Consider the following 18,918-nt stretch of genomic DNA (forward strand, 5'->3'; position numbering starts at 1 on the left):
AATATATAAAAAAAACTCAAGCAACTCAATAAAAGAATAATACAGTGCAACAACGTGAGATTTATTCAATGCAAAGGTGGTTCAATGTTAGGAAGTCTATATGAATTCACCATATTAATGACTACAAAAAATATGTACTTATCTTTTTAGATGCTTAAAAATGCTTAGTAAAATGCAACTTTCATTTTTGATCTTAAAAAAATTTAATGAAAAAACAATAGATGTTTCCTTTCCTAACTTAAACCTAGTTGAAAATCAACATTATGTTTAAAAGAGAAATTCCAATAGCATTCCTACTAAGTCAGGGATAAAATATAAATGTATAAACAGGAAAGAGAGACATTGGAATACAAACATTGAAAAGAAGCAAAATTATCATTATTTGCAAAATACCTATTTCTATACTTGAATAACCTGAGAATGATCTGAAAAAGGTTAAAAAATAAGAATTCAGTAAGGTGGCTTAATATTAAATCAATATATAATTTTCAAAAACTTTCATATATTTAAACAAATAATTAGAAGATATAAAAAATGAAAAGACATTTTTACACTTATAATTTTTTAAAAAGCTAGAATAACCAAGAATAAGCTTAGTAATTATTCCAGATCTATATAAGAAATGCTTTCAATTGATCCTGAAAGACAAAAAGCAGTCTTAAACAGCCCTGGCTGGTATGGCTAGTTGGATGCAGTGTCATCCCACGCACCAAAGGGTCATAGGTTTGATTCCTAACCAGTACACCCAGGTTGTGGGTTTGATCCCTAGTCAGGGCACATGTGGGAGGCAGCCAATCGATGTTTCTCTCTCACATTCTCTCACATCAATGTTTGTTCTTTTTCTCCCTCTCTCTTTCCCACTCTCTCTCTAAAATCAATAAAAAACATATTCTCAGGTGAGGATTACAAAAAAAAAAAAAGCAGTCTTAAATGCAAAAGCACTACATATTTTTGGATAAAAGGAGTGAATATCATAATGATGTTAAATCTCCTTGTGTGTAATTTCAATTAATGCACTACCAGGATATTCTTGTAACTCAACAAGTTGATTCTAAAGTTCATATGAGAAAATTAGGAAAAATATTCAGAAGACTTCTTTAAAACAAGAATAACAAGCATACACTAGCCATCTCACATGTTAAAATGTATTTTCAACATACAAAAATTAAGATAGATAATCAGTAGAAATATGGATAGACTCATGCATACTAAAAGTTAGTATGTGATAAAAGTAGCATTTGAAATCAGTATCAAAAATATAGATTAATTAAATGATTTAAAGACAATTAAATAGCAATTTCGAAAAAATAAAATTAGATGCATTCATCAGGACAAATTCCAAATGGATCAAAGATTAAATGTTAAAAGAGAGAGGTAATGAAGAAAATATAGAGGAGTCTTAAAAATAGAAGTCTTCATGGGAAAAGTCATCATAAACAAAATCCAAAGACAAGATAACTGGGGAAAAATATTTGTACCTCATGTCACAAAGAACTAATTTTCTAGAAACTGAGAAGTAAAAGAATAAGCCAATAGAAAAATAAGCAAGGAAATTGACACTAAATGAATGGAAGTACACCAAAATGCAATTGCATTTTTCTTTTGACTAACATAGTTCTGGAAATTTATATACCTGCAACTGTGCAAAAACAATTTATACTCAAGATTATTCATTAAATCATTGGTTGAAATAGCAAAAGATTGGAAACAACTTGAATGTGTATCTATAAAGGGCTAATTAAACAAACTATATGTATCTTCATAATGTATTCAGGTTATCAATTTCTATGTAACAAGTGACCTCAAAATATAGTGGTTAGAACAGCAGTGGGTTATTCTCTCTCATAGTTCTGTGGGTTAGCAAGGTGGTTCTCACTTAGGAATTCTCATGGAATTGCAGTCAGATGTTGGCTTGCTGGAATCATCTGAAGCCTCCTCTGTCTTCATTGCCATTCCTGGTGCAAAGGCCAACATGGCTGAAATGGCTGGGGGCTGGTCAGGCATCTCTCTGCCCAAGGTCTCTCTACATAGCTAGCTTGGACTTCCTCACAGCATGGTAGTCTCAGGGGAGTAAGACTTCTCTCCAAGCATCCATCCTCCTTGCCTCAGGGAGTGTCCTAAGTGGCAGGAAGTGCAAGTAGCCAGCCTCTTCATGCCTGACCTACTGACATAGCCTCCTTTGCACTGTTCTCTGCTGGTCAAACAAGTCACTGAGGCCAGCACATACTCAAGGGGAAGGAACTAGAATCTACCTCTCAATAGTAGCAAAGAACTAGAATCTACCTCTGAAAGGAAGAGGAGCAAAGAATTTGGGGTCATCTTAAATGTGCTATATAATAAAAATATATGCAGTTGTAAAAAAAATGAGGTTGTTCTCTATATACTGACATGGTTAACATTAGTTTTATTAAGTGAAAAAAGCTAAGTATGGAACAATGTGAACAATATATTTTGCGCAAAACAGGAGCGGAGAATAAAAATACCTATGGTGTTTGCTTCTATTTTTATAAAGAATGTACACAAGAAATCAAACAAATGATTATCTATACTAATAATAGAGGAATATGCAAATTGTCCAGGATGCCATCACAGTAACAGTAACGACCAAACATCAGGCTGTGTGGGGCAACAAGGCTGGCAGCGGGGTTAGTGAGGGACGACCAAACGACTGAACAGCAGGCTTCATGGGGCAACCAGGCCATGGGGGGGGGCAGTTGGGGGTGACCAGGCCAGCAGGCAGAGGCAGTTAGGGGTGATCAGGCTGGCAGGGGGCAGTTAGGGGCGATAAGGCAGGTGAGCAGTTAGGAGCGTGAGAGGAATGTCCAACTGCCCCAGGATCGGGCCTAAACCGGCAGTCGGACATCCCCCGAGGGGTCCCGGATTGGAGAGAGTGCAAGCTGGGCTGAGGGGGTACCCCCCCCCACGCATGAATTTTGTGCACTGGGCCTCTAGTCAATAATGAGAGCATGGGTGGATAGGTTCAGAGGTAGGAGAGAGACATCTTAATGTATGCCTTTTAAAATTATTTTGATTTTCAAAATGAATTGAAACAGAAAATACTTGGATCTTAATTCCAAAAATGCTCAATCTTGCTCATTTCCTTAGGGTGCTGGAGCTATTTGGGAAAATAACAATGGATCCTATTTTTGCAGTTTCATCAGTTTCCAAGGATCTAACATTTACCACCACTATAATAAAAATCTACCCAGAAAATGGTCCACTTGGTTATAAGTTTAGTTACAGCTAACAGCTCCCACTGATGATACTGCCTATAAATTAATTGTCATATTTGTGCTGGCTTGAGGATATGGGGTAGGGGGTTATTTTCCTTCATCGTCAAACCCAAACTACCATTTAAAATGTTGAAATTGTCAGAGGAGATTAGCTGGGGGTATGCTGGCTCGTGAGAGCCGGTTGTTACATATTCAGGAGTTTACCAAGCCATTTGTTAAACCGTTCAGAGTTTAAAATCAACCATGGTGACTGATTCTAGAATATAAACAAATAAACTAATTTCAGGTTGCAATGAGTGTTATAAATAAAAAAACAGAGGGGAGTGTGGCAGAGAAGGAACTGGAGGGTGCTTGTTTACACCAGGTGATCGATCCAGCAATGTGGCATGTGAAAATTATATTGACTTTATCAATGACCCTCAGGATTTCCACTTTTTTGTTACTGTGAGAACAAGTACCGACGTGGGCTGCATAAGGATTTCCCTTAAGTAGTTAACATTTATTGCAGTTATATGTGCAAGGCACTACATACATTGTGAGTATTATCTCACTAAGCATCATAACACCTTTGTGAAGTAGGCACTATAATGGTTTCCATTCTGTGGAGAGAAAATTGAGTGTTCAAGGTGGAAAGTGATTTGCACGAGCCAATGAACCGCAGAACCAGGCTCCCGATCTGGTGGCTTGGCTCCAGTGCCCACTCATGTAAGCATCATGCTGGAGACCCATTACATATTATTTGGAAAACTCAGAAACACATGAAGAAGAAAAATAAAGTCACCCATAATTCCAGCTCCTAAAGAAGATCTGTGTTTTTTATGTATTCTGCCCACGGTCTCATTTTCTTTCTTCTAATAAACCCCATGGTTTTTCCAAGTTCACACTGTCCATGATCAAGTGTAAGAAAGTTTGAGAGGTTTGTATTGGAATGACTAATGGAAAGCTTTTCTGCACTGTTGCATCCCTACTGACTTATCTGTACACTCGTTGGCCAGCAATTTGCTTTACTTTTCTTAAGTATTATGGTGATATGCATACACAGTCATAATACATATGTTACCTGAGAGCTTGGTTAATATTAAATACACACACACACACACACACACACACACACACTATTTTTTGAAAGAGCTGGGTCAAAATCAATTCTAATTTTTCTAATTTTTCCAATCACAATCACAAGATTATTACAATAATATTTTCAAATATGTTGAAAAAGAGAAGGAAAAAGCAAACCTAATTTCTCTTTAATCAGAGGGTTTTAATTTTTTTCTACGATAAGATAATTTAATGGCCCAAAAGATTTTCTATATTTAGGAAGCTGGAATAACAAATGAGTGTGTGTGTGTGTGTGTGTGTGTTTCTGATGCACATTAACCACAGGCAAATTAGTAGACACTAGGTTTAGTTAGTAAATTTCCTCTGCAAATTGGGGCATCTTGAACTTTCAAAATGGCACTTCTTAAATCCAGGAAAGTGTTAGAAATGTCTCTGTTAATTGATTATTTTTTGTCAAATGCTTAGTTTAAAATGCTTTTTGATGGGTAAAGAATTTATAATGAAGTTAAAATTCGTTGTGGAAAAGATATATGCTAATAACTGATCATGGACATTAAGTAAATGAATGACATTAGCTATGACATATATTTTGAGGTTGTTAACCTGCATTGTAGCTTTTAATTTTTAAAATTTTGATTTTTAATTGGTTTTCACTTTTTTTTTTCACTCTTATTTTTTCTTCTTGGAGCATCAGTCCTTGGTTTATGTGGAACAAGGCCTTGCTGTGTCGATGGGTGATGGGGCCTGGCTGGCCCCGCCCATGGGATGGTGCTCTGATTGCTCCGTTGAGCCCCTGAGTGATCCATTCTTGAGTGACTTGTGACTTTGGTCTCTTTTGTTCTCGTCACTAGTGTTTTCAATCCTTTTTAATTAAGATCTTTAATGAAGAGTATGCTTTAATGATATTATTTCTGCAATGTGAGTTTATTATTTAATATTTTCAAACAAATGTGTTCAGTAGAGGTGAAAACAGAAAAACTAATTTTCCATAACCAGAAATTTAATTTTTTCTTAACATAAGACAAAGCTAATGGTCCAAATATTTTTCTACCCTTGGATAAGTTAAAACAAGTCATAATCAGAGGGTGCTGTGTGTGTGATCTGTGTTTATTAGTTAGTAACAAATTAGTAGACATTTTGTCTCTGGAAACTTCCAGTTTTATTTGATTAATGCATTCTAACTACAGTGGGTCTCATGGACTTTCAAAGGGAACATACTGATCTGAGAAATCATTAGAGATTCCCATGTAAACCTGTTGTATTTAGTTTGTCATATGCTTGGTTTACAAGTACTTTTTCTGAGAGATAAAATGTCTTCCCTTTCTATCTCAGCTCTAATTGACATCAGCTGTAGTTAGTCTACGGCCGCGGCATATAAAGAAATTCAGGGACTACTGAAGTTCAAAGCCGTGGACCAAAGCCTGCTCTGAGTTGCTGCCTCTGTAACAGGAGAGAAAAAATGGCCAGGATTTGGGAGCACTTTACTTTTTGTAAGTGTAATGTAAGTTCATATAAGTCCAGTTTTGGACACATTGAGTGTTGAATCTTATCTCACGTTTCAGGCTCCAAATTAACCATTTGTTTAAACATCGGGGTATTTTCGGGGAAAACTTAAGTTTTAGGTTTTATTGAAGTCTCTCCTATTTAGTAATTCACTCCAACTGGCTGTGTCTGGCATAGGGTGCTTGATGAAGCCTGCGTGAGTGAGTGTGTACTTTCTTGCTATTTTCTGTTGAAACATTGGAGAGGGGGCCACTCAGTGGCTGAGAGCTAAGACCAAAGACCAACAAGGCGAGATCTGAAACCCAGCTGTCCCACCTACTGCTGGTGCCAGTGCCCCGTCTGTAAAACATGGGTGATAGTAGTGCCTACCTCACACTCAAAGGACTAAAGCACTCGGCTGGGGCTTGGCACATAACAAATACTCAAGTACTGAACTGGTGGCCAGGATCCTGTTACCATATTTTTCAGTGTAAGCGCCTATGAATCTACACTAAATGTTGACAGGAAACTGCTCAGTGAGTTTGAAATCAGACTGCTATCAGCCCCTCTTCTCCTTAAGCCAACTGGAGCCCTAAAAAACCCCTTCTGCCCATGTGGTGGAAGCGAAACAAGTTAAAAAGCTTTGCATTTGGAAACTGGAAAGCAGATGCGTAGAGCAGCGGCTGCCTCTGTTTGAATGCACATTGAAATCAGTTTTCTAATGCCGCCTTTATAAAGATGAGTTAAGCGATCCATTGACATATCATTATCACATTCTGAAGTTAAACAGCCACAGGACCTATGAACTCTCATCATGTAGTTAATTATTCCTGGATTTTTCTGTGCTCTTAAAACATATTTTATTTATTTAACCATCCCCTGGGAGCACTGGCTGCCTTTGTCCCCATGACAGGACCAGTGGTGTAAAACCTCTGCATCTGTCAGATTTCCCCATGTGCAGCATAATTGCCTGATTTCCATTTGAAAGTACAGCCCTGACATTACAACTACATAGACCCACCAATGATAACAATGACGCGCTGACACCTACAAGGGGACGGGGGTCCGGGGGGCATAATGCCAAATGCACCCCCGCCTTCAGATGGACCAGGCCTGAATTTACAGCTGCAGTGAAGTGGTCCTTGGGAAGAACACCACCAACAAAAAAGAATAAGTAAAGGAAATCAACAGATTAGCATCCGTGTGAGTCTGGTGGAGCCAGATGGCTCTCTGTGGACATGGAGCTGCCCTGCTTTCTCCCCGTAACCCCGACCAGCAGACAGCAAAGCCTGCTAAGAAGGGAGAGCAATGATCTCATTCCTCAGCCAGGCACAGACATGATTTGCCTTCTTTCTCTCACACACAGCTCACGCTGAAGGAAAGTTGGAAAAGAAGAAAGGGGGGAAAAGAAGGGGTGGGGGAGGTTGGGTTGTTACAAAGAATGAGCCAGTCATAGCCCAGCGGGGGGGTGAGATGCCAGCCCCTGGCCAGGCCCAAACATTCGAAAACAGGACTCGGGTGTCTACAAAGGAAGGAGAAAGGGGAGGCAAAGGGCCCCTGACAGATCCTTACTCCTCTGCTCGAGGCCATGAGCTCCACCTCCAGAGGCTTGGTGTGTGAGAGGTTGAGAGGTGGGGTAGCACCAGCTGAAGGCACCATGGGATGAAGCTCTGGACTTCGCTGGGGAAGGATGGTGGACAGTTTTTAAGTTCTTACTAATGAAAATTTCCATCTCTCTTCACGGGCTGGAGGCCTATGAATTTGTAATGGTCTGGCCTGCTAGACCAGGTCAGAAGCCAGACCAGCCATCTGCTTAGATCTGAGTCTGCCCTGCCCCTGGGGTGGAGGGAGCTGAGGGGCTTGGAGCCAGACAGGTCCCGGGTAAAATGAATGTAACCAGGTTTCGGTGGAGGGAGATGCCTCTCCTGGAAGGTCCTAAGGCTGGAGCAGGGCTCAGCCTGGAGTCATCCTGCCTTCCCGGCTGAGCAAGGCATTCACTTCTCATAAACAAGTCTGTTATCTGGAAAGACAGCCAGAGGCCCGGCTGATGGACACCAGGCAGACACCAGAGGCTGGAGTTAGAGCACTGGCAGAGGCTGCAGAGGGGCAGATGTCCTAAGAGCTACTCTGCACGCTCAGTGGATGTTCACACACTCAGGGCCTCCAGAGGGCTCCAACCTGGAGAAGTGCATCCGAGAGAGAACGCTCTCCTGGGAGCCTCAGGGGGTCACAGAGCACACCAGCAGCCTGGCTGGGTTCCCTGGGCACCTGAAGTTGGTCTCTACAGTGTTTGTTCCAGAGTAAATAGTAGGCTCCAGGGGACACCAAATGCAGGATAGAGCCATTCGTTTACATGGGAAATGATTATTTCAATCATAATAAACATTGAACAAAATCCTCTCCATTTTCAACCAGGGCTAGGGCACCTGCTCCACAAGGTCTGGCAGTCTCAGCACAGCTGCCAGCTGGGAGCTGAGGCCTCAGGTTCCTGCTCTTCTCCTTCCACTTCACCAAACAACTGCTTTGCTCTTCATCTCATGGGCAATGCTACCACCTTACAGAATTCATAGTCCCGGGTTGGGTTCTTGCTCATAACTGAGCTGAAGGACTTGGAAGGAAAGCATACAAGGTAAGTAAATAAGAATCATCTTTTCTTGCCCCCAATTTAGCAGGGAGACCACTTAATAGCAATATTTTAAAAAATGAAAAGTACTGGCATTTAAAGATGCTTACTAAGTGTGGGTAACTCTTTTAAGTGCTTTGTATATATTTCATATAATCCTCATGACACCCCTATGAGGCAGGTCCTCTGATCATTCCCATTTTACAAAGGGGACATTGAGGCACAGAGATGTTAAACAACTTTTCCAAACTCACACATCTGGTAGATGGTAGAGCCAGGATTCAAACCTGGTTCCACCTGGCTCCAGGGTCCATACCTTCAGGCTATCCTGTCCTTTTTGATGTTGTAATAACATAAACAGCACATGTCCTGTCTAAGCTATTCACCGCTACCAGTGGCGTGATCTCAGGCCACCAAATCTCCCCATGTTTCTGTTTCCGCATCTGTCAAGTATCTGGAAGAGCTGTCTTATTACTGGGTTGTTGTCAGGAACAGAAATAACGTGTAACATGTGTGCAAGGCCAGTGCCTAGCATGTGGTGGATGGTCAATAAATGTTAGTAGTTACTATTATTATATCACATTCATCTTTGGGCTCTTGTATTTTAATGACTGCACACACACACACAAACACACACACACACACACAAACACCACCCCACCCCCAGACACACACACAGACAAAAACAGAAAACAAACAAACAAAAAAACACCTGTGGGGTAAGTGGGGCAGCTGCCACTAACCCATTTTATAGTGGCTGAAACTAAGATACCAAGCCATCAGGTGGTGCAGTTTGGACAAAACCGTACCTCTTGACTCAGCACTTTGTGCTCAGTCTAATCTGGAGGCTGTAGCCCTGTGAAACTATGGGCCACACCTGCCTATTTCTAGAGACAAGACACAGGCGCTATCTAGAAGAATGAATCAAGTTATTCAACTCTCATCACCTTTCCTTCACCTCCTGCCCCTGGGATTGGCTGGGGACAGAGTCAGGTCTTGCCCATGCCCTCCTAGGAAGAGCTGAAAGTTAATGCCTCTGGAGAAAAGTAAGGACCTAATAAGCATGAATCACAAAATTTTGTGTGCCCTTGAGATTTTCTTTATTACCCAGGTACCAATATATATATACATACATATATCTTTCACAGACTGTAAGTACAGCTGCACAGTCCATAGATCACCGCACTGCAGCCCTCTCCCCATGCCACACATTTCCGACCCTCTCCATGGCAGGTGATCCCACGCCTGCCTTGGGAAGCAGTGCAGGAGCGTTCTGTGCAGTCAAGGAAGCCCGCCAAGGGCCCTGGGCGTCTGGCTGCGCTCTGCCTTGATTCCCTCTCTCCTAACTCTGCCCTTCCTGTGATTTTCACATTTTCTCTCCCACTTTACTTTCAGGACATCTCTGGGGAGTGCAGTTTTTGTTCTATTGCTTCATGCAATTTCCAAGGCTGGGAATGAAAATTATTTCCTGGCTGAGTGCCTTTCACATCCAGGCTGTGTTGTGGGGCGATTCATAAACTGGGGGTCTGGGTCTCCTTCCTCCCCTCTCCCTAGTCCCATCATCATTTAAAACAAGGCACTGCATGGAATGAGCTCCAAGGCTCAAGGTCAGGGTGTCCTCTGAAGGTGGCCACTGGGGCTTTTGCTCAGAGGCAGGGATTCAGTGGAGCTACAGTGATGGGAGCTGAAAGGCATTCACTCCTGTTGGAAGAAAACAGAAACAGCCCCACAGCCAAACTTGTGACCTATGAGAACAATCAAGACCCAAAGTCTCAAAGTATAAGGGTTGGCTTTGACCTGAGACTATAAAAGCACATTTTCCAAACTTGTCATGATTGTGTTTCATTTGTAGACTTTTATTCTCAAAGGGACAGTGAGGAAGAGATGCAGCTTAAGAAGTTTTGAGCTGAGGAATGAAAAGAAGTTACTTTGTTACCATAAAACTGAGTAGGGGGAAAATTAAGTCAAGGGGTTCCCTTCCCCTCTGTTACAACAGAGCACAGAAACCAGAGGGCAGAGTGTCATTAACAAAGGGATGTGTCTCTGTCTGATCTGAAGACGGTTCTCTGTCAGCTGCCTCCACAGAGTCCTGTCCAGACACTGGACTCCCTTCAGGCATCCATTCCTCAGAATCTGAAACAAGACAGACAGGTGAGTGAATCAGTCAAGCCTCAGACTGGTCTTTGCATCAGGGGTGTCTGCCTAAGCCAGGCCCCAGAAAACACAGTGTGGGCACCATAGGCTTTCTTTCCCACCTCCTGGGCAGGAGCTCATCTTCACAGCCCAGGCCAAAGAGGTGCATACAGACCTCAGCCGTGTTGCCACATTATTTTTTTTTCATTCCACACTGTGACATCTTGTTGGTCACATACCAAATCTTTCCCTGTCCATAACTCACTTAAGAGCACCGAGCATCCAGACTTGCTGCTCTGCGACTGTCCACAGGGGTGGGGAGCCTTTTTCTGCCAAGGGCCATTTGGATATTTATACCATCATTCCCAGGCTATACAAAATGATCAACTTAAAAATTACCCTGCTGTATTTGGCCAAACATTTAACTAACCACCCTTATTGCCTTGGCAGGGCCAGACTACATGATTTTGCGGGCCTAATACAGCCCTCAGGCCGGACATTCCCCACTCCTGAAGGGGTCGGCGCATTAACAGCACAGAGGCAGATGCTCATACCCAGCATGGCCACTGCTCCTTATTACCAGCTCTGGGCCTCATTGTCCTCATCTGAAAAGTGGGGAAATAATGATTACACCTGCCTCCCCGGGTCATTGGGATAATTAAATTAGATTATGTATATAAAGTGATTAGCACAGTGCCCCACATAGAGTACAACTCAAAGATGTCTGTTCTTAATTCTAAGTACGGAAAGGCGACCCGGGAGAAAGCACTGGAAAAGCCCCTGGCTCTGTGAGGCACGGCGAGGAGGGAGGGAGAGGACTCAGAGAAGGAGTGAAACAGGCCTGGATGAAGACACTGTCTCCACCTCCTGCTCTCCCTGCAGTTTCATTTGGAAAGGTCAGCATCTAAGATTTTAAAGTCATATAGCATTCCCTCTTCTTCGTTTTACACTAACCATTGTTCCAGAGACATTCAAGTTCAGAGAGGCTCACATATTATATTTGAGGCTCTAGTGTCCTAGAAATCAGGAAATGCAAGAGGGGCTTCTATCTTTAGCCTCTGGATAACTTTGTCTTAAGGTAAAAAAGCAATGGGTAGTTTCCATCACAATTAGACTGAGACAAAGCTCAATGTGCTAATGTACTAGGCACTAATGAACATAAGTGATGATATACATGTAGAAACCTCTCCCCAGTCTCTTTCCAGTCTCAGGCCCAGGATGAGGTGAAAATTTGGGAAAGGACCTTCTAGAAAAGAAGGGGGCAGTTCCTGGGACACCTAGAACCATGTCACTGGTGCAACTCCAGGAAATGATTTATATAGAATATTTAGCTCATGCATAAATTGGGGCCAATCTGATAAGGAGTCAAGGTTCAAGTGTGACATTTTTATAGGATATGACCAAACTAGAACTGGCCTAGTGGAGATGTCCTTAGCTACACATTCACTATACCACATCCTCCCCTCACTTCTGTCATCGAAAGACGGAATCATGTTCAGCAATGTCTTTGAAAATTGTTAATTTTTCAGGTATGGGGTTTTATTTTTTGTTTTGTTTTGTTGTTTTTTTTTTGCTAATTGTCTACTAGTTTTATTACTTCAAACACTCTTTATTCCTTTCACTTGAAATTACAGGGCTTATTATGGTACTGTTTTTCTTTGAGATGTAAACAATATTATAAGTTTAAAAGGAATTAAATTTTCAAACATGGAAACAGGCAAGATAAATGATAAGGACAGAGTGTTTGAAAAGTTTGAGATCAGTTTGGTTTTGGTATCATTGTAAAAAAAAAGAAAAAAAGGAGTTCATTGCAGATAGAAATGTAATTTTTTTTTATTGAGAAGATATAGCTGTCTGCCTCCAGGTCTATAAATGTTCATCAATACTCCATCCAACATCTCTCTGTGCCTCAGTTTCTCCAGATGTAAAAGGAGACTAAATAATACATCCATCTCCCACTCAACTCACAGAAATGTTAAAAGGACATATGAGAGAAAATATCCACAAAATAATACTATGATCACAGAATTTATTTGTTTTGTGTCTTTGTAATTTCACAAAATGTTGAGGGTTACCCTAATGAAAATAAAAACAACCAGAAGGGGTTGGAGTTCTTAAGAAAAAAAGGAGGAAATATAGCAAAGAAAACTTTGCCTTCACCTGTCAACACTCAGGGTCTGAGTACAATGTGTGCCCACTGCCAGACAGCACCATGATTTCTTTGTAACCAAGATGAGTAATCTATTTTCTGGCTAAACCTCAGACAAGGAATTCTAGAAGTAAACTCAACACTAGAAAATAACATTTTTCATATCTCTTAGTCTCCCCTTTATTCAACACTTTTTTTGTTGTTTTTTTTTCCCTTCTAATTTATCTTCTCAAAAATTTTCCACTGAGCTTTCCATTACTGGTTTATTTCTCTCACTTCCATAGCATATTTTTCTCTCTTCTAACCTGGCCATTTTTCATTTTCTTGTTTGTACCTAATCTGTGTTTCTTCTTCTCCATTTCTACTCCCATTTTTCTTACATTTCTATTAAACTAATTTTTCTCTTTCCTTTTCACTCCTTGAGGAAAATTTTCCTGGTCAACAGGGAGAAAAAGATGACGTGCTAGGTTTGTGTTGGGAAGAGAACTGAGATGGCATGTTGAAAGCTGGACAGGCCAAGTATGACTCCATCAGTGCGAGTCAATGCCGCCTGACAATTCAAAGCAGACTTGGTCAGCTCGGATTTGCAAGACTCTCTTGAAATTTCTACCCGTATATATTTGACATTTTAACCCCAATCTAATTCCACAATACAGATGGTGGAAGAATTTCTTTGTTTACTTGAAATGAATTCTCATATATCATCAGTTGCTCCCACAAGACCATTGTGAGAAAGAAGTATATATGTATACACATTGGTCACCACCCTCTAAGATTGCCTATTAGTGCCATCATTTTCCTATACTAAATGCTCATTGTGCACATTGGGAAATGTTGCCTTCTGGTTAATTAAGTTTTATGATTCATTGAGAATTGCAATGTACATCATCCATAGATTACTGATATTTAGACATCTGGAATAATCTAAATACCAAAGCTAAATTGAACAAGATTAACCATTCTTTGAAAGTTCAGAGGCAACATCAGGACTCATGGAATAGCAGGGTCCTTGCAGGTATGTTGTAAATGTGCAGAAGTAAAAGATAACTGGGTTTCCATTTGTTATGATGTCACTGTGGCTTTTGATATGTGACAGCACAAGTCGCATGGGAAATGAATGTACCATGTGAAGCACATACGTCTTTTTAAAATTCTCTCCTTTGCTCTGGCCGGTTTGGCTCAGTGGATAGAGCGTCGGCCTGTGGTCTGAAAGGTCCCAGGTTTGATTCTGGTCAAGGGCATGTACCTTGGTTGCGGGCACATCCCCAGTGGGAGGTGTGCAGGAGGCAGCTGATCAATGTTTCTCTCTCATCGATGTTTCTAACTCTCTATCCCTCTCCCTTCCTCTCTATAAAAAAAATCAATAAAATATATTAAAAAATAATAATAAAAATAAAATTCTCTCCTCTGTTTTGAAATATGTTTATATGTTCAAAAGAAAGTCATGACCTGCCAAGTTACAGAACACTGTATATGTGACAATCCAAATTTTGTAAGAAAAAGTATATATGTATACACATACACATGCATAGACACACATACAAGTCTGGGAAGATAGGCACCAAAATTTTGATAGTAGTCTTTCTGATGGAATTACTGATGCTTTTGCTGTCTTCTTTTGGTTTACCTGTACTTTCTTGCTTAAAAAAATAATATTTAAATATTCCTTCTATGATATAAATGAATGAACAAATAAGCCTTCTTTAGTTGAACAAACTAACACAGCCTAGTAAAGAATTTAAGCACCACAGAAACCCATTTCAATATAAAATAAAATTGATTAAATTAAAAAAAATGGTTGCAGAAGAAATCTTTTTCTCTATGGAAAACAACTATCACATGAGTCATGTTCTCCTACAGGAACTTGGGGTGCAGGAGTGATAGCAATGTGAAGTTTCAGGAAATGCTATTATTTTTAGGAATGTGGGTGGAATTTGGGTCATTGCCCAGTTGTTACAGGCAGGGTTCTGTGGGTCATAAAGTATGTGATTTGGGGTTATAATAAGGGATTCTTACATTGGCAATTAAAATAATTTCTTGTGAATTCTGTACCTTTTTCTAAACTCCTAGAGAGAATAAGATATGGGAAGCCATCTTTTGGTTTCAATATGACTTTCCATCATATTGGGTGGGGGTTGGCTTGAGCCTGAAGTCAGACCTTCAGTGAGTTGTCTCAGTTGTCTAGGCTTTACCCCTCCCGGTACTTCCCAGCATGGGGCCTGTGGTTGGATGTCATGTCCCTCTGTACCTCTCAGCCTGGCCCCCTCCTGGCCTTTATTCTGTTTGCTCTCCATGTGTGCTGAACACCCTCTATCCTTTCACTTGGTTCTGTCTGGGTTAATTTTACAATAAATCCACCTGCTCTGGGGAAAGGGCAAAGTTGACCATACAAGAGGTGTGAACAGAGAAAGGAGCCATGAATTCTAGAAGTGATATTTTTGGAGGAAAACTCCACCAGCAGAATTTTATACTAGAAATAAAAAGGGTGCAATGGATTCCCCAGCTTTCAGGAGGGGTTGCCATTTCTAGAATCACCCACCCCCTTGCCTCCTATGTCTACCCACAGGCAAAAGAGGCCACACCCTGGAGGACTAGTTCTCCAGCATCCAGAAGCCCCTGCATTCTCTAGAGATCAGAGAGGCCACATCCTTGTTCCTGCGTTACCTGCACCTTCTCCTAAAGGTTTTCCATGTCCTTGGGGTCTATCCAGCGTCACCTGTGCTCGAAGTTGGCCCTGTAGCACCTTGCACTAGGCTGAAGTCCTGACTTCCATGTGCATCGCCTTCTGCCTGCTGATCTAAAGCCCCTTTGTGCAGCAGATCATTCTTATTTTTTTTAAATCTTCACCAAGGGTATTTTTTAAATTGATTTTTAGAAAGAGGGGAAGGGGGAAAAAGAGAGAGAGAGAAACATCAATCTGTTGCCTCCCATATGAGCCCTGACTGGGGATCAAACCTGCAATCTAGGCATGGCCCTGACCAGAAATCTAACCACATTTTGGTGTGCGGGGTGACGCTTAACCAACTGAGCCACTCAGGCAGGGCTCATTCTTATTATTTTAAACCCCTGTAGTACCTCTTACAGCTTTGTGCCAAGACTCATGGATTTGTTAAGTGAATGAATTCTCAACTAGGGTCCCTAAGTGATTAAGCGGCTGTCATTCCTGACATGTCTTCTGCACTTTACAGTTTTCAGATGATATGTAATATCTCATCCAGTACTCAAAGGTACCCCAGAAAGCAGGCTGTTGAAACGCTGAGACTAGGGGCCCAGCCCTAGTCTATGACCTCAGCCCTCAGAATAGAGAAATAAAGCATCTATAGAACATTGCTGTGTTAACAGCTCAACTCCTAGAAAGACTGAGGCTAAAAACAGCTATGCCATTCATCAGCCCCAAGTAGAAAAGGTCAGGAGGAGTTAACAGCCACACTATAAAGGCCTCAGAAAGGCTGTTGAAACGCTGAGACTAGGGGCCCAGGCTCCTTAACCTGGCTCCAAGCCAGCTGGACCCAGGTCATCGGACATGTCTGGGAAAAGCACTTGTATTGTCAAAACCCTGCAAAGTGAGGGGCAAGGACCTGGCAATAAGTGACCACAAGAGCATCCAAGAATCATCCATCAGGGGGACTACAAATAGTGGGGAAGTTCTTCCTGTTGAGAAAATAGAGTCAAATTTGGAGGAATCGGCAACCCCCTCTCCCCCAGCAGGCAGACTGCTAAGCCCTAACCTCAGTCAGCAGAGGGACCCTCCCCACTAATATCCACCAGAGGAACAATTGGAAGTTGGTGAAGAAGTCCTCCAAACTGACTTCACCTGCCGTGAACCCAGCAAGTGGACACCCTGGGCCTATGATTTATAAGGAGGGGTCACTAACAGAGAGGGGCCAGGGCCACTTGCCTAAGTGCTCTATGAAGGTTAGCCTGGAACCCATTACTATAATCGCTGGGAAAATCCATTAGGAGACAAGTGGAAGCAAGCTGAAAGTTGAAAAAGACACTAACAGGGGTCTGGCAGATGCCGGGAGAGCCTGCCAGCAGGGACAGCTGGAAGGCCAATTTTTAAGTCACTGCTGAAAGGTGGTTGCTCAAATATCCAAGTCAACACACTGATTTCACTCTGGCTCAGTACTCCCCTTTAATTGCACTGGGGAGTCTCTCCACAGAGATGATCTAACACCCAAATACAAAGTTCAGTGAAAGAAAAGCGTGTCATTGAAGTGCAAATGAGGCCCTGGGTGCAGCCTGCAGGCCTGGGTCCCACTGGAGCTTTTCCTATTGCCCCAGCTGATGGGCGGATATTGGATGGGCCTCCTCTTTAGAGAAAGCTGAAGGAAGGGGTGAGCATCCCATCTCAGCTGGCCCTCGAGAGGGGTCCAGGTGGTGTTCTCCTGCCACCACCGCAGCTGTGTGTGCTACCAGGACCCTGAGACCTCACAGGAGCAAGAGTCCTCACAGGGGAGCAAGGCTGATTCCCACACCAGGGAGCCAAGTCAGATGGAAATGCCCCTGGAGAGCGGTCATAAGTTTGTCAACCAGGTAATATAACCTGTGAGTTTTGTGGCAGACGTGATCAATGAGTTGAGCCTGGAATGTTTTCCTGACTGCCTAGTGCCTGGGAAACAGGCAGATCTCTGAGATAGCAAGATCTAACAGTCACTTAATTTGGGAGCCCTGACAGGTTTGGGCTACTGGTGGAAACACTTGCCCATAATGACGTCCACGTGGGGGCCAGGCGGAATGGCCCTGGGGCTGCGGGTGAGAGTGGGGGTTCTGCAGTGACCCTGGCAGCCTTCATCTACCTCACAGCTAAGTATGACATTATCAGATCTAGCCAAACCCCATGAGAACTGGGACCTAAACATCGATGAAAGGCCGGGCGCTGAGAGCAGGTGGTACAAAACCTTCAAGGCTAAATTCTGTGTCTGCTGCCAACCATTAGAGATAAGGAAGAAGCCTGTGTTGGGTTAAATTAAAAATCAAATTACCTGGGGAAGTTGTTAAAAGCAGTTCTGACTTGGTAAGTCTGGGTTTGGAAAGCTAAAGTGAGCCCCTATGGCCCACTGGCTTGGTTCTCATTTCTCCAAGCCTCTGGCTCATGTTTATATCAGTCCCTACAGTGTGTCAGCTATTCCATATTAATGCATCTGCCAGCCACACCCAATAATCAGAAATCTGTTCAAATGGGGCCCAGAGGATCTGAGAGAAGCATGGCTGGGCCATTGTGAAGCCAAGCAGTCCATGTGCAGCAGCCTCCCACGTGGGGTAAATGAAATCATTTTGGTCTGTTACTCAGAGGGCTCACATGGACATGGTCGGCCCCACACAAACAAGCCTGAAGATCAAGTCTTATTTCTCCCACTTATGAGTTGTGGGCTGTTATATAAATTATATGACCTTTCTGAACTTCTAGTTTCTTACCTGTGTTCTGAGAATAGCCATGGGACTAATTCCATACTGTAATAGCACTGACGGCTATCGGCTATCGGGGCTTGAGCACTCTCAGAAGCATGCAACTGTAGGAAGTGCCTGTGGGTAAGGGCACAAAGTCCGCTTCGAGCTTCGAGCTTCCCAGAACCCAAGGATCCACCTGACTTCAGATCAGGAGGAGGAAAGCTGTGCTTGGTCTCCTCTCACCAGAACTGAACAGAAGGGTGCTGATCATTCCCTCAACCTCAGGCACTGGGATCAAACTAGAGAGAAGTCTTCAGGCATCTGGGCAATGCCCAATGCCAAGGGCTCAAGTGATACTCAATCTAAGAGACATTGTCTAATAAAAGTAACAATAGCTAACTCTTTATATGAATCATTAAACTGTTCTAACTCTTCACATGAATTATCCATTGTCTTATGACACTTTCTCAGTGACCACGGATGGTTTTTGAAAAATCCCTGGGATGCTGTACTCTGTCACAGACATACCCTGCTGCCTTGTCTCAAAGCTTCACTCCATTTGGGTCATTTAAGGTGTGGTTTCCCGAAAGGGAGAGGGTAGCAGGGGCTGCACAACCCAGAAAGGAGAGGTGTGGGGGTGCTGCTGCTACAGGGACTCATTCTGCAGGCCCTCCCTGGCCCTTCATCATTTCCCGTGACCCACCCTCAAAACCAAGCTGTGCCCGAGAACGGCTCCCGAGGGAGCCGAGTGGCTCACCCGGGCAACTAAGAGCAGCATGAATTGGGAGAAACCTCCCCTCCCTCCCACCTTCAAGGACAAAGTGGGGAGGGGGATCACGGGGCCAACT

At 42.5% G+C, this 18,918-nt stretch overlaps 1 protein-coding gene across 1 annotated transcript in view; it reads right to left on the reverse strand.

Moving 5' to 3' along the window:
* Positions 1-10,231: 10,231 nt before the first annotated feature.
* The window catches only part of LOC102261219 (guanylate cyclase soluble subunit beta-2-like), a 44,134-nt gene continuing 35,447 nt past the window's right edge, over positions 10,232-18,918 (reverse strand). Inside the window, exon 14 of the mRNA XM_014548287.1 lies at positions 10,232-10,530. Within this exon, the coding sequence (XP_014403773.1) occupies positions 10,385-10,530 (146 nt within the window). The 3' untranslated portion in view covers positions 10,232-10,384. The remainder of the gene's footprint in view (positions 10,531-18,918) is intronic.

The sequence above is a fragment of the Myotis brandtii genome, unplaced genomic scaffold, assembly GCF_000412655.1.
Source record: "Myotis brandtii unplaced genomic scaffold, ASM41265v1 scaffold500, whole genome shotgun sequence".
Taxonomy (NCBI): domain Eukaryota; kingdom Metazoa; phylum Chordata; class Mammalia; order Chiroptera; family Vespertilionidae; genus Myotis; species Myotis brandtii.